Source organism: Electrophorus electricus, chromosome 19 (genome assembly GCF_041902795.1).
Source record: "Electrophorus electricus isolate QZ-2024a chromosome 19, ASM4190279v1, whole genome shotgun sequence".
Lineage (NCBI taxonomy): Eukaryota > Metazoa > Chordata > Actinopteri > Gymnotiformes > Gymnotidae > Electrophorus > Electrophorus electricus.
The window spans coordinates 3,262,501-3,287,500 of record NC_137515.1 but is presented as its reverse complement, the minus strand read 5'-3'; the positions used below and the strand labels follow the sequence as shown (position 1 = coordinate 3,287,500).

Sequence of the window (25,000 nt, the reverse complement as noted above, 5' to 3'; positions counted from 1 at the left end):
TATGGTTCAGTAAAACAGAACAATCTAAATGCGTACAAAAAGTAAAATCTATATCATGTAATAAATTTCAAATGTCAACAATGCCATCTCAATCGAGCCACCTTTTCAGTTTTTAAAAGTCACTTTCATAAGAACAGACACTGATACACAACGGAGCAGGAGGGGACGGACCATGACATCACACGCGAGTGTGAACACTGGTGAAAGTGGAGAGGCTCATGTGAAAATACGAAGATCAATCATTTTGACGTTAAAATCCATTGATGCAAAAAAAACCCCAAAACAGAACAAAAAATGTATAATTCCAGCCCCCTTTGTGATTTCTCTTTCAGAAAAGTAAAACTACTCGTGTTCCAAGCAAATCAAGACTTGGTCCTTAAATGACACGTGAATAAATATCACATCTAATCTAATGTTGATTTCCTAGACAATGAATAAGACATGTGGACTTCAAGCTTAGAGTGTTGGACGATATTGCACTTCTTAGACTTTGGTTTCCTGAACGTGTGATCAGACAGTTAGTGTCTCTTCTGAACATGTTTGGTTCTCGTGATTATCATCACAATCAACTTTCCCTTCATTCACAAAATCTCTCTAGTTCAAGTATAGACACTGTAAACACTTGAGGCATAGGGCATTATTATCATCATCATCATCATCACTACTAATGGGCTACAGAATTCACAAAGTACCACCATGCTTGGATGATGTGGACACCACATTCCCAAAAACCTGCACACTTGGAATGCTGGGAGTTGTCATTAGTCAGGCCCAGCCCACACTAGACCAAACTAAACGCTTTAAGTTTCGCTGATTGTGTAGTTGGCCATTCGTTATCCCCACACACACACACACACACACACACACACACACACACACACACACACACACACACACACACACACACACACACACACACACGGCCTTCAAGTAGTCCTGCTTTCCTATCCAAATAGATGACAGATAACTAACCCCTCTCTCGTTTCATTGATCTATATTATTAAATACAAAGTCAAATGTGTTTGAGAAAACCTACGCTAACATCACCAGGGCCGGGTGACGTCACCAAACCGCTCACTTTTGGCACGTGACTTGTAATGGGAGGGAATACCAGAAAGAGGCGTGGTGCTCAGCAATGTACCACCTGAACACATGCCGTGCGAAAGGCACACAAGTGGGATGGGAGGTCTGAACGGATCGTGGTAGTGCTTCACATGTGCTCAACTGCTGCAGTTTCTTTTCTCAAGTGCATGCCAGACTTTGGTGCAGCAAACCGGGAAATCTCACACAGCGCCGTGGCATGGGAACCGAACTGTGGCTCACTGAGACACACAAGCTTGAGTGAGTGACCTGTGTGATTATTACCTCTACTCACCCCAGCAGGTCATTTAGAGTTTTGCTAGAATACATACATGAGAGTAATGTGTGTTTTTGTTTGATGCGAATCTTGTTGCGAGTTTATGCTGTGTGTACATGACAGAAAGGCTCGGTTTACCATTAATGCTAAATACGTAATATGCAAATTAATCTTAATGTATTTTTCTGTGTTTACACAAGAAAAATGTCCTTTTCAATTCCTTTTAGGGCCTACTACTGACAGAGAAGGCCTCCATGGACAAGACGACATGAAAAGGAGAGGGGAAGTCTGGGACAGCACGTGTGGACACGCTGAGAGACCTCAGATTAGCCTATACTTAATAATCCAAAAGGAACAGTACCATCACTCTCAGGGGCCTCACCAATACCATCAACAAGAGCACTGTGGACCCTGATCTAAATCACAGCCCCTTAAGGACCCTTCTGGGGCTAATGAGCACTGAGGCTCTCTCCACACCGGGGCATCAGGACACCTTTATCGGAGCAGGGGTATGCGCAATGTAATGTAAGGGTTAACGAGGGGCCAGATGCCATTAGCCCCTTCAGAAAAATGTCTGTAGTGTGTACGCATGCCAGTCGGGGTCCTACTGGCCCAAGGAGATGCAGGCCATGAGTTTTCATTGTGTGTCTTCACAAACAAACAAACAAAAACAAACCAAAACAAACCCAAAGAAGAGAGTAGCAGTGAAATGTTATGCACAGTCGCAGAGTTGTTCCTGATGTCCCGTCGCTTCCGCTGGCTCCTGACGCATCCATCTCAGCCGTAGGACATGACCCAGAACAAATCGACCCCAAGATTATGACGAATGCACAGAACAGAACCCAACAGCTGAAACAGCGTCTTGGTTTGTTCTGTTAGATAATTACAAAAAGAAAGGAAAAAAAAAATCAAATCAAATCAAATCAATGCAGTCTGGTCGTCACAAATATAAAATCCATTCAGAGCGTTCTGTCAACAGCTGGTTTGAAATTAAAAACAAGGACTTGTGGTCATTGCGCAAAAGGAGGAGGAGGTCCAACATAAACACAAAAGACAACACTGGACGTCCGTTCCATTGGCATACCTAGTGAGACCTTCCCCAGTCCTGTTAGTCCTGGCTGAATATTGATCTTTAGGCAAGTATGGCTGAAAAGAGACTGAGGATGAAAACAAACCCACAAAAAAATCAAAACAAAAACAAACAAACATCAGAAAAGGAGCAGGGTGGAGTTTGTGGGAGTAGAAATGCAGCATGGGGGTGGGGCACTGGGGGTTGGAGGGGGGTGACCACCAGGGGTGCCAGCTTCATACAATCTTCTTGATGCTGGGCCTCTTGAAGCTGCTGGCGCTGCGCTGCTTTTGGACCTGGCTGGCGGAGCCGTGGCGTGTGCGGCCAGCGGCGGGGAGCGCGGCGCTCGGCGACAACTCCACATTCTCCTTATCCATGCCTGTGGATCGGAGCAACAGACTTAGAGTCGTCTCCCGACGCGACGGTGCTGTGACGTCTACCGGCGCCAAGGACGTGAGGAAAACGGGAGGAAACACAGACAGGATGGAAAAGGTGGACGTGCTTGGGGAGGTCAGATGGCATATGGGCCTGACCAGAGTTGTGCAGGGAGGACAGAGCAAGCCAATAGGTGGGTTACAGAACTGGGCTTCAGGTTCTGCTTACAAGACCACCCTTGGCACAAAGCCCCCGAACACAAGCTAGTATAGATTAAAATGTGAAGTTCTAATAGGGATTTCACCATATTCAGACACACACACACACACACACACACACACACACACACACACACACACACACACACACAGGCATACACAGAAACACGCACACGGACGCGCGCGCGTGCACCAGGAGTGTGTGGCAGCTATGAGGCAGGATCAGAAGGGGTATGTATACCTGGCCAGCCGAGGGGTGGGGCAGATGCATCAGACTTTGAATAAGGCAGAGAGGCTTTTCTCCCTCTCTCTCACACACACACGCACACATACACACACAGTAGAGGAAAGGCACAGGAGTGAGGTGACCATGGCAAACCGAAGGAAGAGTGACAAGAAACACAAAAGCAACAATAAATAAATCTGAACAAATTAATAAAACCAAAAATTAGGCAGAATATAAAGTAAAATTTTCAAGAAGTCATTTATAGTAGTAAAACTTTGTATTATTTGTTTTCATTTGTTTTCATTTAAATACTAACAAATTCAGCACTAAATTATCTCTGCCTTTAGAATTCAGTTAATCAAAGCACAACACTGTAAGCCAATTAAAACAATATAAAAACAAGTATAAGCAAAAAACCCAAACCATTACCACTATGTGTAAACTATAGGCTCAGGCTGCCCATCGTAGCGCTATAGGTTGTATTTGTACCCGGCATTTTCTGGGCCACCACCTCCGAGGACCTCAACCGGGACAAAGTTGGGGATCGTCTATAAACTACAGCACGTGGAGAGCAATGGTGGCAGTGTGATGGCAGCAGATGGAGGGAAGGTGGGGGGGGGGGGGGGGGAATGAATGAACATGAAAAGGCAAATGACCCCTGAACACCAATCCTGTCTATGCGAGACACAAACGAGTGAGGGGACTTTCAAGCAGAAAGGAGAAAATGCCATCAAGGCCGACCGTTAGGGAGCTGCGACCAGACGAGTTAAAAAAAACAGGCAACGTTTGACAGTGAGGAATGAATTTCGCCAGCCAGGACTTCAACGTGCAATTAGTGGTCGACAGGGCGGGGCTGAGGTGGCACGACAGCCAATGAGAGAGGCGCGCTAGCACAGGGAAGAGGTAGAAGCAGGGAGATGTGCACAGTAGATACAGGCAGACAAGTTCAGTACTGGGAATGGGTTAGAGAGAGCATGAATGAGCGAGAGAGAGAGAGAAAGAGAGAGAGAGAGAGAGAGAAAAAAAAAAGAGGGAGGGAGGGAGGGAGGGAGGGAGGGAGGGAAGAGAGGGAAGGATTCCTAAGTTAGAATAGGACATATCTAAGCTTCTAGGCTTCACAAACAGAAAAGGTTGTGACACAGGACTAGAGGGGTGTACAGTGCACACACGCACTCACCTGGCGAATGCTGCGAGGTGGCCAGTGAGGTCATGGAGTTGGAAAGATTGAGGTTGGCTGTGATGCTGAGCTGACTCTGCACGGGTGGGGGGTAGGGCGATGTGGGCGTCCTCAGTGCCTCCTCGCTGCCCTCCTCGTCAATGCCTGGCAGATAGGTGTCGATCAGCGCATCCAAGAACTTGACGATCAGCTCGGCGTAGTCTGGGATCTGGGTTTGCTGCCGAACAAAGTAGGAGAGGGTCTGGTTAAACGCAGGACGCGTTTAGGAGAACACGCCACTGGAGCTGGGGTGTACTACCTTTGAGAAAGGGCCAGCAAATCTCCAGAGTCCGTTAAAGCCTAAACCTGCAAACAACACAGGAAGTGAGCAGTGAGTGGGGAGGAAGTTGAAATCTCAACATGGCTTATAGCATGTAGCCAGACTGCCAGACAGTTTCTCACCCTCCAAGCACCTCAGCCAGCCGGTTTCCCACCCACCTACCCTCAGGAGTCAACCAGGCAACCAGTCTCTCACTCATTTCTGCCATTCAACATAGTGCACTGGTGTGTGTGTGTGTGTATTTACTCTGCAGTACCTGGGCTGGTACTGTGGGATACTCTCTCTCTGTGTGTGTGTGTGTGTGTGTGTGTGTGTGTGTGTGTGTGTGTGTGTGTGTGTGTGTGTGTGTGTGTGTGTGTGTGTGTGTGTGTGTGTGCGCGCTTACTCTGCAGGTAGGAGGGCTGGTATTGTGGTGGTGACTCCTCGTGGTACACCACGCTCTGCACAATGCCGTGCACGGGGTTGAGCAGGTGCGGGTCCTGGCACAGTGAGAGCAGGGTGTTGATCTTGGAGTCCAGGAGGTTATGACTGGAAAATAAGAACACTGATGACAGACCCCTCAAAAGACCTTAAGAATTAAGTGGGTACAAACAAAGTGGAGGTGAGGGCGTGTGTGAATGTGAGCAAGCAAGAGAGTGAGAGAGTAGGTGTACACACACACACACACACACACACACACACACAATGTTCATTCTCTTACTCACTCAGGGCCTTACTGGGGTTGTTATTGAGCACCGCGTATGTGTCCATGGGAACATTTTCCATGGTTACATGAGCAAGGAGGAGAGACTTTCTGTGCTTTAGGCTGCAGTGACTGCATAAGCAGGTGTGTGTGTAGTGATGAAGGAGCAGAGATGTTCACGGACTTACACAACTGGAAAGACCTTTGGAAAGACCACACTGGCCTCGGCTAAAAACTCATAAAGGATTCTCTGGTCAAACTCATCCGTCGTGTTTTTGACCTGCGTGGCCTGCAACACAAAGGGATTCACATCTGAGGAAAAGCCAAAAGATTTAGCATCTAAACATAATCAAATGTGTCCTGGACAACATATGCAGAAAACAACCAAAAGAAGAACTGTAAAAAGGCTTAGAGGAATAGATACCAAAGAACACGACAAAAACGTGAGAGCAATCGAGAGTTTGGAAGTTACATTGTGAGAGGAGAGAATATGAGAGAGCGATTGTGTGTGTGTATGTGTGTGAGTGAGTAAGAAAGTGTGAGTGAGAGAGAGAGAGAGAGAGAGAGAGAGAGAGAGAGAGAGAGAGAGAGAGAGAGAGAGGTGTGAGAGAGTGAATGTGAGCAGGGCCCTCACCAGCACAGTCAGCAGCAGAGCTTGGATCTTAGGGTCAGTGAGGACCTCCTCGTCCAGCAGGACGTTGGACTCGGACACAGACACCTTTCGCAGGTGGTGGTGCTGAGAGATTCTTTGGGTCTCTGGACAGAAAGACCAGAAAAGAGAACTCTTGTAGTCAGCAGCGGTCCGGCCGTGACTGACCTCGCGTGACCGGCCAGAGGCATGAGATCTCCGCGCTCTACGCTCCAAGGTGCAGGTCTCCCTGAGCCTGGCTCGAGGACGGCGGTCTCACCTAGCTCGTAGTCATTCTCTGCCACTCTCCTCATCTTTGGGGGCGTGGTGATGCCCGACTCCATCTCGGGTCTCTTTGGCGCTTTCGTGTCCGATATCAGATGGTCAAAGCTCTTCCTCGTGCCTGAGATTCATGGATGGGAGTGAAGAGTGATAATCGTTCCAGGCACACATTACACAAGAAAATGTTTAAAAAAAATAAATAAATAAAATCAACAACTCAGAAGAAATTTGTTTGAGTGCCCCAGTTGAAAACGCCACTGATGGTGGATCAAAGGCTTAGCAATAGTTTCAGAGTGAACTGGTGCCAACATTCTGCTAAGATTTAGTAGTTTGCAAATCTGAAAATGCCAGCCTGCGGGGACATCAGGACGCTTGCTCACACCCGGGTTTGGCCTGAGGAGTGTGTCATACCCAAGAGCTTCTTGGTGTTGGACTGCGAGGGCTGGCCCATGTCTAGGCTCATAGACTTCCTAGTCCGTGGACTAACTTGCCCCACGCTGGGGTAGTGGGCGACCAGATACCGCTCGGAAACTTTAGGGGACGTCCACGGCTGGTTCTCCCGCAATGTTCTGCCATGAAAATAAATTAGGCACACAACACACACACACACACACATATATATATATATATATATATATATGAATATTGACAGAGAAAGAGGGGGTTATATCTATATGTAATACTGGTGTAATGAGGTGAACTGAATCCTTGTATTGTGATGCACCTGCAGCTGGGGTCATTATTTAGCACCGAGTACGTGTCCATAGGAACATTTTCCATGGTGACATCAGAGAGGAGGAGAGACTTCCTGTGCTTTAGGCTGCAGCGACTACGTACTTCCTCCGACACGGTGAGCAGCGCTGCCATGACGACAGACCACAAACAAACATAAAGAAACAGTACTGGGGCCCAGAGACAGCGTTTCGGTGTGCTGCTGTGTTGGGCAGGCAGATGCCCCCTCACCCGCTAGGTAGGCCACGCTCTGCGTGTTAACCTCGAACTTGTCGCAGTTGAGGTGTTTTCCAACCAGGCCGAGAAGCGTGTGGAGGATGCGCACTGTTCTCGCCACGGTGGTGGGGGAGGGGTGCCTATAGCCTGGAGTAAAAACCAGGCGTTCACACACACGGACAAAACAGGAACTCAACGAGCTTGGCTATTCCCACAGGACAGACGGGGCTTCTAACCTTTAAGCAGGTGTCCCACAAGAGCAAAGTTGAAGTTGGAGTTGAAGTTGAGGCCTACGAAGTGGTCCATCTGCTTACAGTGCCACTCCAAGGGCTTCCGGATCTCCATGAACACCTCCTCAGGGCTCTGCAGCGGAAGACACACAAGACCCTGACATTCGACCCACTTTAAGGCATTCTGGCATGCTAACGCAGAACAAGATCACCTGGTACGGTCACATGGGTGTGCCAAAGCAGTGGCTCGCAGAGTTAAACCAGAGAAGAAAAGGTGGCAAAGTGCCAAACTGGGCATAAAAGCGTGATGCATACCTTGTCGTTGAAGACGTGCATGCTGTCCAACGTGTGCAGGTTTTGTTCCAGCAGCGCCGTGCCGGCAGAGTACAGGTTCACCTCGTCCAGCTGCAGGACAGCTATGGCCACCCAGAACAGGGCCTTGTGCATGTGCGAGTCCTGCCCAGGTCAAAGACAGAACAAGCCTCAGAATGGACCCTTAAAGGACCACTCAGCATTGCCAAACTGACACCCCCCCCACCCCCACCCCAAGAACCACTCAACCAGAACGACACTTTTGACCAATTCTTTCCCCTCTAAATCCCTATGGTGAAGTTTAGGTGTTTGTCACGGGCTACAGGGCGACGATGGGTTGGGTTACCTTGGCGAGCAGGGGCTGGAGCTTGGTGAGAGCGATGACCGTCGCCTCGATCAGAACCTGGCTGTTGTAGCTATCTGGACCCTTCAGGCAGCTCTCCAGACCCTGTCCAGAAGGCAGAAGAAGGACTGTGAAGATGCACGGCCAGTTGAACACTCCCCATTACAGGAGAACTAACCAGCTACTGCTACCAATGTGCTCCAGTCGCTACTATAGTGCATACGGAACTTTTTCCAGATCTCTTCAAGTTTCCCATATTTTTGAAATGTTTTAATTTGACTTTAAAATAAATTCAACTCTGTTTTCCCCTCATCAGTCTACACACAGTACTCGACAACCACAAAGCAAAAATAGATTTTTTTAAATGGTGGAAATGGACTAAATTGTCACATTTCCATAATATTCAGACCCTGTTATGATGCTCACACCTGAGCTCTGGCGCATCCTACTTCTACAAGCTGTCCTTGGAAGGACAACAGAATTAACTGCACATAATTAGGAAAGCAAACACTCATCCATATGAGTTCTCATAGCCGATGCTGGAGATTAGACTGAAAACCAAGCCATTGGATTGACAATAGTCTGTAGACCTGTGAGAGAGGATTGTGTCAAGGCACAGACATAGGACAAGGAGCCGACAAAATTTCCGTAGCACTGAAAGTGCCCAAGAGCATGGTAACCTCCATGGTTCTCCACTGGAAAAAGCTTGGCGCTACCAGCAGTCTTCCTAGATCTGGCTTCCCAAACATTTCCCAAACATGATTAGGGACAAAGGGTCTTGGTCATTTGGGCAACCAAGAACTCAGCAGTCACTATGATAGAAATCGGAGAGTGTTCCTTTGTGGAGATGGTAGAACATTGTTGAAGGGCAACCATCAGTGCAACACTCCACCAACCAGGCCTTTACGGTAGAGTAGCCAGACAGAAGCTATTCATAAAGGCACATTCTCAGACCACAAGAAGCAAGATCCTAGTCTAACGAAACTAATGTCAAACTATTTGGCAACAATTCCCAGAAGCGTGTCTGTATTAATGCCTCTGGGGGACTAGTGAGGATGGAGGGAAAGATATTGAGCAAAGAATATTGAGCATTCCTGGGTGAAAACCTACCCAAGATCTCAGGATGGAAAGCAGGGTTACATTTCAACAAAACTGTGACCCGAAGCAAATTGCCAAGAGAAAACAACAGGAGTGGATTCAGGAAAGTGTGAACCTGGACTCAAGGATGGCTCCCACACCAGCCTGGCTGAGCATGAATGATTCTTCCCAGAAGAACAGGAGAAACCAAGCTTGTAGGACCAAACCAAGAAGTGTGGAGGAGGCAATACGTGAAGGGTCTTAATACTTACGTAAATGGAACATTCCAGCATTTTATTTTTAATAAATGTTCGAAACATCCCAAAAACCTCTTTTTGCTTCGTCATTGTGAAGTATTGTTTGTAAATTGATGAGAAACAAAATGCGTTCAAACCATTTTAAGACACCAAAACGTGGAAAACTTGAAAGGGTCTGAAAACATCCATTCTGGCTGTAAATGTTCATGCCTGCAGGAAAAGTCCAGACGCACAATAAACATTTATCACGTCTAATACAGGATAAGATGGGGAAACGAATTAACCAGACACTCATGCTGCTACAGCCAAACACGAGACGCTGTTAGCTGCTGCTGGGAGCGCAAGCAGACTTCTCTGGAGGGAATGTTAGCTTAGTCTGGCATGGCACGGTGTGGGGTGGGTAGGGGAGAGAGAGGCAGGTACAAACCCGGTCAATGCTGAGCATTGGACTCGCCTTGCTGAGAATGCGAATGATCTGTTTGATCTGACCGTGGGTGACGCGCTTGCTGATGCAGCCGAACACCACCAGAGCCCTGGGCTGCAGTGATGGGTTGTACTGGAACGCGAACCTGTGAAGGTGGCGGGAGGGAGGGGGGGCGGTCATCTGATTACACAGCGCCTCGCGCGGGAGTCACCAGTCAACCGCTTCCTTTGACCCGTTTGGCGCACATGAACAACAGCCCCTCGCGGGGGGGGATGACTTACTTCTGGGCCAGCTCGGTCCACTGGTCAAGCCATTTACAGCCTGGGATGTCCCGCATGCAGGCCTGGGAACACAGGAGAAAGACCAGTTAAGTGCACCTGCATTATGACCAGTTAACCCTCTCACATGGTCTGTTCTATTCTTGAAGAGAATTTAATTCATTCTTAATGTCTGGAAACCCCACAGGCTTTTTGAAGCGGTAAAAATAACAACGAGGAACTATTCGAGATACTATGTTGGTTAAAAATATGACCACAATTTCTCACCTTTCAACTGGAAAAATCTACCTCACCAGTGTGAAGCTTTTAAAGGTTGCAGCAACTAGTCTATTTTAGCCTTTCATAGTCATTCTGACCGAAGATGGCTGCGCGTCTAAGTGACGCTCGGAGAATTATTCAGACTGTTCAAACCTCCATGATCTCCAGCAGGGCTTCCGTGACCGTCTCCAGGGAGGAGAGGGCGAATGTCTCCCTCTCGTAGGAGCCCGGCGAGAAGGAGCGGTCTCGGTAGCTGGAGCGGAAGGCGATGACGGCGGCCGACTTCACCTTGCTGATGCCGAAGAGCAGGTAGAACTTGGGCAGGGAGAACTCGGTCAGGCTCAGCCGCAACACCTGCTTGGTCTCTTCTGCAGGGGGGTGGGGGAAAACCACACAGTGTAGCGCACAGTGAGAACATCTTCCTGTCTGTTTGCACGGTTTGATTAATCAGTGAAAACACCCTTTGGTATCTGTGGAAGAACACCAGACGAAGTGTCTACGGAGTGTCTGCATAGGCTGGTGCTTCCCTTATAAGCTTTCGGGACACACTTTTGATCAGTGCTACATGGGGGCATATGCTCAGTAGAAATATTAACTGGAGTGGCGATGTTGACCTTAGCGACCACATCATCCCTGGTGGGGCTTTGCAGGTGTGCTCTCACCGCTGAAGTTGAGCTGCGAGCAGGTGCAGAGCGAGTGGATGATGTTGATGACGAGGCCGTGGGTGGAGGCCCGTAGGGACAGTGGCCCCGTCGCCACCAGCAGAGTGACCACGTGAAAGAGGTAGGGCAGGTGTGCCGCCACGTCCAGCGAGTTGTTGAAGGACAGCATGAGCATGTAGCGCGCCAGGATGGCGATGTCGTCCCACATGAGGTGCTGCTCCAGCGTGGGCGTGGGCGACAGGCACGTCTTGTCGATGATCTTGCACATGCGTATGATGACCTGCAAGGGGCATCAGCAGCTGGTGAGGTGAATAGGGGCATCTGTACTGCAGGGCCAGGAGCCACCGAGAGCAGTTAAGTTTAGTTCGTCTGTGTAAGTAACTATATAAGGGCTGTGTGTTAAGAGTAAAAGTGTGAAAATGTGCGATACACAGAAGCACAGTGGTAAACCCTCGAACATGGGCAAACACTAGACTGGCAGACAGTTATAGTGTTATAGCAGAAAGACTTATGCATGTTGGATCAGATAAATGACTCATCAGAACATTCACAGAACAGTCTCTGGAATGCCTGAGAGATGTTCACACGCGTACGCACGCACACACAAATATTTGTTACAGGTCATATTACCATGTTGCAGAAAAGGCCAATGTTGTAATAATGACTAAACAGTTGATGTATTGTTCAGAGAACACATGCTGGTATGAGTGAATGAGTGAGCGTGCACAAATAAATGTGACAATGTAAAAAGAAAAAAAAACCCACAAAACCCAATGACTTACTACATAATTAGACATGCACACACGCAGGCAAACAGATACACACATACATACGCACGCACGCGTGCGCACACAGACAAACATATTAGAACAGTCAGGCTTCATGAAGTGTTGAGGGTGATGTGAATCAAGAAGGGGAAACAGAGACCCATAGCAGGCAACTCCGGCCTGCCGCCAGCACAGTGGGCAGAGACAAAGCCCAACACCCCTAGTCACATCACGGAGGCCCACGCACGCACATGTGAGAAGGAAATAAAAAGACAGAAATGACTTAAACAGAGTTGTGGTAGATGAGGTCATGCCAGATGTCAAACATGTAAATACAGCATGGGGTGTTGGAGATGAAAAAGGCTGTTCTTTTTTTAAATGGCCCTTCATTGTAAATGATGAGAGCGAAGCATTCCGTGTCTCAATATAATTCAATCACAGACCAGTGGAACGTGCGGACTCGCAGTCGGGCTGCCAGTGTGCTCAAACAGCCCCACTTCTGTTCACTCCAAACTGCACGGGGCCAGCCGATTCCTTAATTACCCAAACTCTACTTCCCAGTTTACCTGCCAGCGGCTCTGACCCAAAAATGGAGGTGCATCACATGGACGGAGCTGGGTTTGGCAGACAGCAAGAAACGCTACCCATGCTTAGCACCAACGGTACACTTGACCTATAAGATCTTTAATTCCAGGATGAACGGTGATGCTAACGCTAACGCACGCAATGCCGTTTTAGGCAGACGTCCTGTATGCGCCCCACTTTGTACCAAAGCCCTTTCCTGTTCCAATATGACTGTGCCCCTGTGCATGGAGTGAGGACATAGACTCATGAGTCTCACGTTCAGGGTTGAGTCCTGACCTCAACCTACTGAACATCTCTGGGATGAACTGGAGTGCTGATTGAGAGCGAGAGCTTCTCGTACGACGTCAGTGCTGGAGGTCAAGTGCTCTTTTGACTGAGTGGGCACAAATTCCCACAGACACACTCCAAGATCATATGTAAAGCCATTCACCTGTTACAGGTGAGTGGGGGGGGGGGGGGTATGTGATGTTCAGGTGTCTACATACTTTTGGCCATACAATGTAAATAGATGAAAAATGTGTTACACGGGCTATTATATACAAATAAAAGAGGCGGATGATGAAGTTTGTGAGAGCGCGTGAGACGACAAGCTTTGACAGGTTTTCACTGGTTAACAAGAGCTTTATAGCTGCTATCACATCTACAGGAAAGTGAAGAATATCTGCAGCAATTACTACAGCAAAAAAACACACCTTACAGAACTGGCCTCCGATACACGCAGAGCCGGCCTCCGATGTTTTTTTTGTAGATATACTATAGTTATATGACACTTAAACTATTTGCATATAATCTTCTAGCAGCTGTGTTTTGCATGCGTGTGTGCGCGCGTGCGTCACCTTGCTGGACACCAGTTTGACGTTGCCAGAAGCGAGAGCCACGGCAGTGTCGGCCATGACCTCAGCCTTGATGGAGCCAAGGCCTCCAGTAGCGCTGGTCTTGATAAAACTGTCCAGAACCACGTCCAGCAAGTCCGTGATCTGAGCCGGACCAAGGGAGAGGTCAGAGACAGCTTCTTGGACACGAGCACATAACACAAGCTCCATCATGCACACATTTTTAACACATGGCATGCTTCAATATTAAAATCCGCTGTGGAGGTCGTCTGCTGCCGGCTGGCAGGCTCCCAGGGCCACGTTAGCGCAAATGGGTAGGGGAGATCATCGAAGGCAGGGGTACGAAGGTCAAAAAGTGATGCGATTCCTAGGCTGTCGCACCTGGCCCAGACTGCCCCAGATCTTGGCCTGGATGGAAGGGTACATCTGCTTCTCGTTGATCGTCATGGTGATGAGCTTGTCGAGGATGGCTGTGACCCGCTGGCGCTTGGCGTCGTCGTTGTGTTTGCAGAAGCGCACCAGGTTCAGGAGCCAAGGGGTCATGTACTCCAGACATAAGTGCTTCAGCTCGATACCTGCACACGCGCACACACACAAAAAAAAAAAATCAGTACAGGCTGACCTCAGGAGCCTGTACTTCCTTTAGCCTGTACTGTGAATCCTGTGTTTCCTCAAAAACCACTGATAACATTTACAACCGCCAGGAAACCTGAGCCCAATTCAGCTTGGATTTTTGGTGGTTTTTCTAGATGACAGTGACAGTAGGAACGATTCCTGCAGCTCCAAATGGGGTGGGCAGGGTCTGGAATGGGCAGAGCACAAAGGAATTGGGTAGAGCCACTGACTGGATTTGCTGAAGCCGGAGATGCACTCCTCCAGGAACTCCAGGGTGAGGTGGGGCTCGTTGGCCGCCAGCGTCTTGCTAATGGAGACGATGAAGAGGGTGTTGTTGGCCGGGATGCACAGGCCCGATGTCTCCAGGAGCTGGCCCTCGATTTTCAGGTTGAAGGTGCAGGTTAGGGCACACAGGAGGTTGTACGCTGCAGACCTGAACAGGGCACAGTCGGTCGCACAGCAAGGTGGGACACCCCCATCAGTGGAGCCGTTAATGAATACATTCCCGGTAGCCGTTATATCAAACACACAAAACACAATTTTAATTTTTTTTATAAATTGATCCTTTCATTATGTGTGTTTAGTATCTATACTGTGTGGTGCTATCTATTATATTTTAAAGTGTACACCCAAGACTCCAGTGCCAGCAAGCATTTTAAAGGGTCTGTACATACTATAACGCATGCCTGTACCCTGCTCTTTATTAGGGTCAGTTACCTGAGACTGGGGTCGGAGCTGCCCAGGTTGAGGAGGGCGATGTTGAGCAGGGTGCCGGGCACATCCTTGGGTCTGATCTTGGTGTGCTGGGGGATGGAGTCGGGCTGCGAGAGCTCCCAGCGCGTGCGGATGTGGATGATGGAGTGGACGATGGCCTCACTCTCCTGGTGCATGAAGGTGAGGGGCGTGCCCTGGTTGGCGATGGTCAGCGTGAACTGGCTCTCGTCCACCAGACAGATCTCCTCCACCTCGGAGGCATAGTAGATGTCATTGAGGAAGACTGACTGACCCAGGACGCGCGTGCGCTCCGCTGAGGTCACTTGCACGGCTGTGGAGCCCACCTGGGAGGGGGGCGGAGAGAGAGAGACACACACACACACACACACACACACACACACACACACACACACACACACACACCTGAACATGACAATAATCACAACTGTCATCATCACCTTTCTAATCCTGGCCAGAAGCAACTGATCACGTTTTTTACTTTTTATTTCGGCTTCACAGGCCGTGCCTGTCCGGCTCACGCCACTGAACTGCCTCATACCTTCCTGAACCTCAGAACATGCTCCACACACCTTGATGGACACCTTAGTGTCCTTGTGCGCCAATCTGAGGGCGTTGTGGAACACCTTAAGGTCTTCCTCCAGGCTCAGCGTGGCAGCAGGCAGCTTCTGCTGGTCGGACTCCACGTACTCCGCCAGCCGCGCTGGCGAGTCGATGAACAGCAGTTTCTTGCTGCCTTTCAGGCCGGTGAGGAGCCGCTCGTGGTACTTGGTGTACTCCCGCACCCAGGTGTTGCAGTTGTAGATGTAGATGGCCGCCACGTTCTCGTAGGCGAAACCCGGGAAGACGACAAACCACTTGGAGAGGAAGTCGGTCTTGAAGCGGTTGCTTGGGCCGGCATGTGTGAGGTCCACTACGATTTCATAAGGTTTGGCGTAGTAGGGCTTGAGGGTGAGCAGCACATGGTAGATGAGCAAGTCCCCATTTATCTGCCCCGTCTTGAACCTGGGGGGGGAGGTCAAACCGATGTGAAGATGAAAATGTGGCAAAATGTGGGTCTGCTTGTGCATGACAGAAAAACAGCCTTGATGTGAACTTCGTTTCGAACGAACTCAAACATGACAGGTGTGAAAAGGGAGAAGTGACAAAGAGGAAGAGCTGCGAAAGGAGGACAAATCCTTCAAAAGGCAACAGAGCATGCAAAAGGCCAACAGACATCAGCAGCACCTGACTCGTCTTGTTTAATAAGCCTGGAACAAAAATGCCTACATGCACTTTGACCATAAGTGCACATTACGGTATTCCTTACCAAGTGAACGGGGGAGGGGGGGTAAAGAGATATAGAGATATATATATAGATATAGATATATATATATATATATATATATATATATATATATATATAAATAAATAATATATGTGTGTGTGTGTGTACACACACACACACACACACACACACACACACACACACACACACACACACACACACACACACACACACACAGAGAGAAAAACAAAACAAAAAATGCCTACTTTTACAGGTTTTTAGAGAACCTGCTAAAGAGAAAGGAGAGCGAACATGTGTGGCGGAGAATATCTTTATGATGATTTAAATATATGCCCAATAAAACCACCACAGCAGAAGTGAAAGAGGGTCAGGAAATGCATCACTTGTGCACCCAAATGCATACACTCTTAGAGCATATCACTTCTGCACCGCTGCGGAGCTACTTCACACTTCACACCAGCATATTCATGTGACAGGACTCCAAGGTCTTTGGAAAATAAAACCATCCCAGAGGAAACCACGCAACAATGCAGAGGTGAGTAACTCATCCCGGGTCAGACACCGACCACTGACACAGGACTACAGGCTGTAACCACGTCTAGGTATCTGACGACTGCATGCCTTCATAATCAGTAATGATGGATACATTTTTAATACTACACCTTTAGAATTCAAACCAGTTTGATCAACTGTTTAAGGTGAAGACATTAAGATGATAACGTGATCCAGTGATTCAGGCAAAACCAGTTTGGAAAGTGGTTTAAAGGAATCTTTGAAAATGTTTCGGCAGCTATTATTTAACATTCATGTAATGTGTATACCGCTAACCACAGAACTACAAAGCCCACAAGTGATGTACAACAAGAAGAAATAATGCTGGCCAAACTGAACGGATCTATAGAACAAACCGTTTAACCCTTTCCTCTCAACTCTCTTTACAGATCTGTGAAAATATACTGTTTCCTGGTCTTCATTTTGTCTAAGGGTATAGAGTGCAGCGCAACGTACAATAATGGAACTAAAAGTAACCAGACTTCAGATACGTCGTCTCCAATGCCAAATTTGAATTCGATCACCATAAAACCAAAGCCCAGTGCTACAACAGAAGAAAAAACAGAAACACGATCTATGTCTTATGTCACCAAAACTACCACAACACAAGCCACGATAGAACTGTTGCCCTTTCTGTTTTTAAAGTCATCAGAAGTGATGCCTGTTACTCTGTCCCTCGTTGCGTTGTGTATTTTCCTCGTTGTAATCAGCATCCTACTGGCCTGTAAGGTGTGCCATCTAAAGTCCTCCAGAGATTACCAGGTCAGGAGCAACACTAACATGAACTTCACTGAGGCATCCCCCTCCGCCAGCGAAGAGTGTTTCTCTGCGGATGGCGAGTTTTCTGAGACGTGTGTCATGATGAGCGAGACGGGCGCGTCTCATGATACAGAGGACAAAGGCAGAGTCCCTGAGGAGGAGGCAGGAGTCACTGCTGGGGAGGTTAACGGCCAGACTCTCCCTGAACCGGTCGCGGAGGAGGCCACGCACACCACCGAGACAGCGCCCCCACAAGACACGCCCGAGGAGCGCGACGCTACAGAGGCCGAGTAAAAAGAGCCGTGCAGTTAAAAAACAACACACATCGCACTCTGCTGGCGAGTTCGATCTCAAGGCCATCGTGTCCTTTTCATTCACTTCAGATCTACTCTGCTTTTGCGTTTGGTATTCCGTAACCAGTTTAGTCAGCTACAGTTTAGACAAATTAGAGACAACTGGAAAAGACTTTTCTTGAGTAAATGGGGGGGGGGAAAAAAAAAAAAAAAAAAAAAAAAAACTATTTAGCATTTCTCATTTTCATTCATTTTTGAATACTTTAACATTCCTGCTCATACAGTCTCTGCATACTACTTCAGCTAGAAAGGAATACAAGAATGATTAATACAGGGGATAATCCTGTTCATACTGCCTACTGCACACGCAAAAGGCCTAGGCTATGCTATTGTTTTTTTATTTTCTTTTACACTTTGTTAATGAAGCTAAAGTTTTAATTGTGCAGCAACAGTTACCTTGCAAGTTATTGCGTTCTTAGTTAAAAAAAGACAATCCTGGCAAAACTTCATGGTCTGATGATATTAGTCAAATAACATTAATTGAAATTGAAGTACCAGTTAGCCACATTTTTAAATAAAACATTTTCACTCTGGAAAAGCTTAAAGTTGTTCGTTGCTATTTTCCACTACATTCTGTGTAAAATACTAGTTAATTAAATAGGGATTGTTAGTAGTGAATACAACTTTTACAAAGTCTTTTAATGCAACACACCCACCCACATATACATGATTCCATCTGAGTATCTGTAGTGTGCTCTAGTAAGAGATGCAGAGATGTTCAACATTGTAATAAAGTACACAGAGAAACAGGACATTTCAGAGAGAGGTCCTTCATCAGCTGTGCAAGCTTCTCGCTCTCTCTCACACACACTTCTGTCCTACCCATGAGAGGCCTGGGAGGTTGTGGGTGCAGTGCAGTGTTTTTTGTCATTTCCTAGGATTGTGCTTGTCTGAACTGAGACTGATGTCATTCCTCTCTCCTTCCAACTTCAAATTCCTTCCTTTGGAAGGAATGTTGTTTTTAGCATCTCTCACACCTCCCACCACAACCTTATTTTGTTTTTTGGTTTTTTTTTTGGTTTTTTGAGCTTTAAAAAATCCATTATCCATTATAATCATATCTGCGTGAATAATCATTTTATGATGTCTCTAATCAGGAAATATATTAAACAACACCTGGACATGTCCAGCACTAAAAGTACCTTCACTGCATGTGCAGTGACCTCACACACAGCACCCTTGGGTCTTGCCCAGCAGTGAGGCTTTTCACCACCATCAGCATCAGACACAGCTAAAATGTTCACAGTCATGGCTCCCTGCATATGATCAGCACCAGCATGCTAACATTTGTGAGGGCACTTCTCCACAGCCTGCGCTGAACAAGGTCTTAGTTTAAGGGTGATTGAACAGTGCAGGTGGGAAGATGGTCTCAAACCATCTACAACTACAGATCCACCAAGTTCAAACACCACCATACCACTCCTTCATGCAGAAGCATCGGCATCAACGGGCATAACTAAACGAACAGGGTCAGATATGCCTGCATCTACAGTAGCACCAATAAGGTCACCATTGGCCAGTATCGATGCAAAACATTGAATGATGGAACCAACATCTAGGCCCACATCACCAGCACTTAGAAACAACAAAAAGAATGCCCCAAAACATTACAACAGACAAAACTGTAGGTGCAAAGCCCAAATCTTTTTGCCAACAAACGTGATGGGGCATTGTAGCAGTGGACTCTTCACAACACCTCCAAAGACCTGCCTGTTTCCACTGTCACCACAAGCATGAAACAGCTGCCTCCACCAATCCACAGCACACCACTTCAAACGTCACTACAAGTCAAGAGACACTAATGCCAAGATATCGGCGTACTACAGCTCAAACACTTCCTCCAAAGGGAAGGCCACAAACAGTCCTTATAGCAAGAGAAAACGTTCCAACGGTAATACCTGAAGAACGAAATCCAGAAATATGACATCAATTCATGAAACAGCAACTGTGGGCGATGATATTTCATCCAAATGGGCCACGAGACGGCCACAACGGCCTGGCAGCACAACACCAGGAGAACAGCCTGCATCAGAGAAGATGAGCATAACGCAGCCAGCATGCAAGACTCATTCAGAAGGTGAGCGTTTGTTTTCAGAGTCAACAACCTCGAGACCTTCTCCAAACCCATCAAATTTTCCCCACCAACACAAAGCTTTTTTAAAAAAAAAACCTCTGAAAACACGAAAGGAAGCTAACGACATTCAGCCAGAAAAAACAAAAAAAAAAACAAAAACAAAACACTAAATACAGTTACTAACCCAAACCCCAATAACAGAGGGGATCAATATTTCAGAATCACTGATCCTACTCATGTCTGCCCTGGTGGCATTTACTTTGTGGAGAATACAGCAGCACTGAAAGAGGAAAAAACATTTGGGCAGTGCACTCCCCGTCGCTGGATGGCACCATCAGTCTCTGTTATGGACCATCACAAGAAGACCATAGTGCCTACACATAGCAAATTACAACCATAAGGTGGCGACAGAGAGCCAGAGAGGGTTCGTTTTTGGGGTTGTTGTTTTTTTTTTTTTTTTAAATTAAAGCAGTCTTTGCTGATAATGTAGGTTAATTTATAACTGCTTGCCTATAACGCATTTGGAATTTTCTACTCTATTTGTGCACAAGTTAATTAAAATAATCTACTCTATTTGTGCAATAAGTTAATTTAAATAATAACCAGGATGTCCAAACATTTATCAGATAAACCTTCAGTATATTTATGTAAAAATGTATTGGTTTTAAACATCAGAGCAAAACAAACATGTTTTGCCAGTGCCATAATATCCTGTTTGCGTAAACAAGTTTGTTTTTATGTGGCTACCTCGGGGTTGTTGTGGCTACTTTCCGATCATATCTGGCTCAGAAAACACAGTAGTAACCAGGAACAGGCTGTTCAGATCACTACTGACCGTGAGGACATTTCCCTGTGGGATTAAGAAGGCCGTGAATGCATCTATTGATTTATTTATTCTGAATCAAAGTGCCAGTAGTTGCTTTGATTCTAAATGTTTTACACACACACACACACACACACACACACACACATTCATATTCTCTCATCTGCCTCCATGTCTCTCCATTCTGTCTCACAAACTGCAGTGCACACACACACACACACACACACACACACACACACACACACACACACACACACACACACACACACACACACACACACACACACACACACAGCATTAGCAGGCAGGGGATACAGCATTGCTGGGCAGTCTGACAGAGCTCTAAAGAATGCTGCTTTTCTGCAAGAGCAGAGGGCAAAAGGAAAATTAGGACTGAAAAGCCATTGAGAGCTTCCACCCTGGCCCGCGTCCCTCGTCCGCTTCTCCACGGTTTCAACCCTGACGGACCGAGGAAGGTGAGGAGACAGTAAATAACTTAACCGCACGCACCTAATACAACATTTAAAAGAGCAATCATGACTGTTGCTTAAATGGGCTTGAGCTGAACGGTTGTTAAGAGGGGCGAGCAGGAAAGAGAGCACACTGAAGGAAAAAAAAAAAAGATCACAGTTAACATATAGCAGGGAGATGTGATGCACACACACACAGAGAGAGAGAGAGAGAGAGAGAGAGAGAGAGAGAGAGAGAGAGAGAGAGAGAGAGAGAGAGAGAGAGAGAACAAAGAACAAACCAAAAAAGATGAAGGGAAAACGGAGGTGATGTGAGGGGGATCTAAAGTCCTCTCCATCAGCAGTGTGAGGGCTTGGGGGGGGGCAGTTCCGCTCCACCCCGCCCCACTATTCTCTCCCTCTCAGCAACCCTCACACTCCCCATTTCCACCCCGAGTCTTCCCGCTGCCACACACGCGCCCCAGCCGCTCTGCCGCCGACATCCGTCTGCGTCCTGCTGCTGCTGCTGCACCGGAGCGGGACAGGAGTCCCCACGTACGCTCTAGCAGAATCGGGAACTGCGACGGATTCCCTGGAAGCGGACAGGAACAAAGGGTTCGTGTGCGAGGACGAAGGGCAAACAGTAGGAGAGAAACGAGACTAGGGAGGAAGAGGAGCAATGACAGGGCACTGATGAAGAGAAGGTGAGTGAAGGATGATGCAGTGGAGAGACACACACACACATACACACACTGCGCGCGTTTTACTCAGAAATCACATCTGTGATACACAGATCAGGTCCGACATCCATAACTTTACTGAGCAATTAAAAGTGAACTCACCCTAATCAATTAATTAAGCTTACCACAGCTGCACTGGATCAATCGGCTCTACGATCAATAACTCACAGTGTGAGGCAAAAAGGCCAACCAATTAACGGCCTCAGAGGGGGGCGAGAACTCGTCCCGGCAGCACTTAGTACGGGCTGACGGGGGGCATAGATGAAAGCCTCCCATTTAGTCGCTCTCGTCCCCGTTCGTACGCTGCACCGAGCGCACGAGGGACGCCGCAGTAACTAGCCCTGCAGAGCTCTGCAGCAAGAGTAGCTCTGTGTGTGTGTGTGTGTGTGTGTGTCTCTCCACGTAGTAAGTCATGCAGCTCAGTGCTCAGTGACTTATCTGCATCCATCAGCCATGTATCACAAGCTTAGAAAACAGAAATGTATTGACTGTTCCCTCCGGAACGGCTCATGCCCAAATTTCTCCTGTCAGTGTTTTCGTCACAGGGACGAGGTGGCGAGGTGCATTTATGTACTTCATAACACAAAAGATGATGTATTTAATATACACTGTATGTGTGGAAAAACTCAAGAGGACCGACCCCCCCCCCCCACACCAGGTCCTCGTGTTCCAGCCTTTTAAACGTGACGTGTTGGACGCCAGCTGAATTTTGAGCGTGTGGAGAAGCACAAGGCTACAGACAGAGTGGAAGGGCCCCGAAGAGACCCACAGCCCCGAACACTTTCAGCCAACAGCATACCAGTTAGTCGGTAACGTCTCAGTGCTGAGGCGTGTGAAAGGAGGCTGGCACACGTCCAATCGGAGAGCAGTAAGACGTCCCTTCCTTGTTGTGTAAAGGGAATATAGCAACCCTAGCAGCACTGCATGTAGGATATGAATATACATTTTGTCATTTTTGGGTCGTTCGCTGTTCCTTCTCTCTGCATGCGCAGGTGTGCACTGAAGATGCGTGACTGTATTCCACTGTCCTGCCTGCTGCTGTTTCTGGGAGGGGGTATCGACGCAGCCTGCCCCCCTGCATGTTCCTGCAGCGACAGCCACAGAGAGGTGGACTGCTCGTCGAGGTCCCTGAGGCGCCTGCCTGCCGGCCTGGAGCTCAAGGTCCACACCCTCAACCTGTCCTGCAACCGCCTGTCCAACCTGGACCACAGCCTGGCCCCTTACACCCACCTGCGCACCCTGGACCTCTCACATAACCACCTAGGGCACCTGCCCGCGTCACTACCGCGTTCGTTGTGGGAGCTCCGCGCGTCGGGCAACCGGATTCAGTTCCTGGAGAAAAACGACACGGCCTACCAATGGAACCTGCGAGAGCTGGACCTGTCGCACAACCGCCTGGAGCGGGCGGTGTTCATTAACAATACGCTGCCGGGTCTGCAGGCCCTCAACCTCAGTCACAACCACTTCTGGACCGTGCCCACCAACATGCCCCCCAGCCTGGAGGTGCTGGACCTATCCCACAACTCCCTGCTGCAAGTGCTGCCCGGCTCACTGGACCGGCTGGCCAGCCTGGCACGCTTCTACCTGCATGCCAACCGCTTCTCGGCGGTGAGAGAGGGTGCGTTTGATGGGCTCGACAGTCTGAGGCTCATCACGCTGGGTGACAACCAGTGGATGTGCAAGGACCCACACAGTGTGGGTTACCTGCAGGCGTGGGTCACTCGCACGCCCGCCCGCGTTCTCGGGTGCCCGTGCCACATCAGGTTCACCTGTGGGGAGGCCCACCTGACGCGTACGGGCGGCTGGCACTTTGCCAGTTACACACTGCCCCCACTTCTCCTGCCCGAAAAGGCGCTCACTGACACCCGTCACCCAGGGGAGACTCCGAGAACCGCAGGCAAGCCGCAAGAGGACGGCCCCTCTGCGCCAGACATGGACACGCCTACAGACGTGGCGTTCACCGTGGAAGAAGTCGTCACCTCGAGCACGCGAAGGACGACCACGCTTCGCACCAGGAGCGTTAAGAGAGCCAGCCACGGGCTTGGAAGAAATACAAGCAGAGGACTTGTACCCTGGGCTACTTTAGCAATATGTCTAAACATACTCCTGCTAATTGCTAATGACCTTCTCAACTACTGAAGTCATGTGAGAAACATATCCAGAGGTTCATCTCATCTTCTGGTCAGAAAACCCACCTAAAAACATCAAAGGGTGCTTATATTTATAAAAATTGAAATAACTCCTGCCTTCAGTAACTGCCCTCATTGTTCATATTTTGCTGGCATTCAAACCATTTTATTGTTTACTGAGAAACAAGATGTTGATTTTGGGCCCCTTTTCTGGACACAGATGAGATGTACTCGAGTCAGACTAGTGTCATTAGGGGAACACTGTATTTAAAACCCTCTTTAGTTTGAGGACTGATATTTATTATTTCAAGGACTAAAACAAAGACACAGCTTGAAATTAAACAAAAACAGTGTCTGAGAGTAACTAATCAACAGGAACTTTCTTTACTGAACATCCATCCGCTAATATGTATTACTGTGATGCAGGTTACTTCTGTAACTGGATGTATGATCAACGTATGAGGATCACAGATTAAATACATTTTGTATAATTGACACAATAGACAGTCGCATTTTTTATTTCAAGAGAACACAAAAAAGCACTATCGGTTCTACACCTGCACTCAAAAGCTGTCCTCAAAATATGCAGTCACTAGGCAGAACGAAATAAAGAGTTAAAAACACTTGAAACGCTATTATTTTGGTCCCTGAGGCCACCAGCAGGGGGAGTAAGAGATCCTGATTTGTGTTCTTTATGTTTAAGTGACACAGCTGTTGGAACAACGCGTACACCCTCTGTTTTCTCTGCGGGGTACGTCCTCGGCTTGGTGAGGTGGGCTCTGGGGTTTCTGTACACCACTTGCTTGGATCCAGCAGGTTTGGTCTCACCTTGGTGTGATAATTAGTAATCAAATAATCAAGGCTGGTTGATTAATTAAAGTAAGAATTATAGGTTAGACTGCTGAATGGAGAGAGTAGGCACTGGAAGGTCTGAAGTAGTTTGAAGGACCTAAAAGAAATCCAGCCATGTCTCTCCATGGAAGCCACTCAGGTACTTCTTCAGCCCCTTGTCATCTCTGGGCTACTGCAGGCCACACCCACTTGCCAACAGCTGCATGGGTCTTTTTCAACCTCCAAAAGTTCTCCTACGTCACGCGCCTACAGCATTCTCCCCACTGGACCTCCCGTTCTGCCGTCAAGCCTCTAGTTAAGCAATGGTGAATTAATATAAAACAACTT

General features: G+C 47.9%; 3 protein-coding genes across 5 annotated transcripts in view; 2 read left to right on the top strand and 1 right to left on the bottom strand.

The window, feature by feature from the left end:
- The window catches only part of nf1b (neurofibromin 1b), a 54,622-nt gene that overhangs the window by 741 nt on the left and 28,881 nt on the right, over positions 1-25,000 (bottom strand). Inside the window, exons 36-57 of one of the 2 annotated variants that reach the window (XM_035535819.2) lie at positions 15,227-15,659; positions 14,640-14,980; positions 14,153-14,355; positions 13,689-13,882; positions 13,311-13,451; positions 11,123-11,402; positions 10,614-10,828; positions 10,206-10,267; positions 9,928-10,069; positions 8,170-8,271; positions 7,827-7,967; positions 7,518-7,644; positions 7,297-7,428; positions 7,058-7,193; positions 6,745-6,902; positions 6,332-6,454; positions 6,058-6,179; positions 5,612-5,712; positions 5,127-5,269; positions 4,721-4,767; positions 4,423-4,639; positions 1-2,805 (exon numbers count right to left, since the gene is read on the bottom strand). The exon at positions 1-2,805 is cut by the window's left edge and continues 741 nt beyond it. In XM_035535819.2, coding sequence (XP_035391712.1) covers positions 2,663-2,805; positions 4,423-4,639; positions 4,721-4,767; positions 5,127-5,269; positions 5,612-5,712; positions 6,058-6,179; positions 6,332-6,454; positions 6,745-6,902; positions 7,058-7,193; positions 7,297-7,428; positions 7,518-7,644; positions 7,827-7,967; positions 8,170-8,271; positions 9,928-10,069; positions 10,206-10,267; positions 10,614-10,828; positions 11,123-11,402; positions 13,311-13,451; positions 13,689-13,882; positions 14,153-14,355; positions 14,640-14,980; positions 15,227-15,659 — 3,703 coding nt within the window. In that variant the 3' untranslated portion in view covers positions 1-2,662. The remainder of the gene's footprint in view (positions 2,806-4,422; positions 4,640-4,720; positions 4,768-5,126; positions 5,270-5,611; positions 5,713-6,057; positions 6,180-6,331; positions 6,455-6,744; positions 6,903-7,057; positions 7,194-7,296; positions 7,429-7,517; positions 7,645-7,826; positions 7,968-8,169; positions 8,272-9,927; positions 10,070-10,205; positions 10,268-10,613; positions 10,829-11,122; positions 11,403-13,310; positions 13,452-13,688; positions 13,883-14,152; positions 14,356-14,639; positions 14,981-15,226; positions 15,660-25,000) is intronic. The other variant, XM_035535820.2, reaches the window with a different exon arrangement.
- LOC113590171 (uncharacterized) lies at positions 16,241-17,742 on the top strand. The gene is made up of 2 exons (XM_027030193.3): positions 16,241-16,477; positions 16,884-17,742. The coding sequence occupies exons 1-2, from the start codon at positions 16,470-16,472 to the stop codon at positions 17,545-17,547; spliced, it is 672 nt and encodes a 223-aa protein (XP_026885994.2). The 5' UTR covers positions 16,241-16,469; the 3' UTR covers positions 17,548-17,742.
- LOC113590170 (oligodendrocyte-myelin glycoprotein) lies at positions 20,761-24,323 on the top strand. 2 transcript variants are annotated; one of them, XM_035535821.2, is made up of 4 exons: positions 20,763-20,979; positions 21,410-21,656; positions 22,351-22,560; positions 22,685-24,323. In XM_035535821.2, exon 4 carries the CDS (start codon positions 22,698-22,700, stop codon positions 23,829-23,831), a length of 1,134 nt encoding a protein of 377 aa, XP_035391714.1. In that variant the 5' UTR covers positions 20,763-20,979; positions 21,410-21,656; positions 22,351-22,560; positions 22,685-22,697; the 3' UTR covers positions 23,832-24,323. The 2 variants fall into 2 exon arrangements, with proteins under 2 accessions (XP_026885992.2, XP_035391714.1); XM_027030191.3 differs by lacking the exon at positions 22,351-22,560 and having other exon boundaries at positions 20,761-20,979.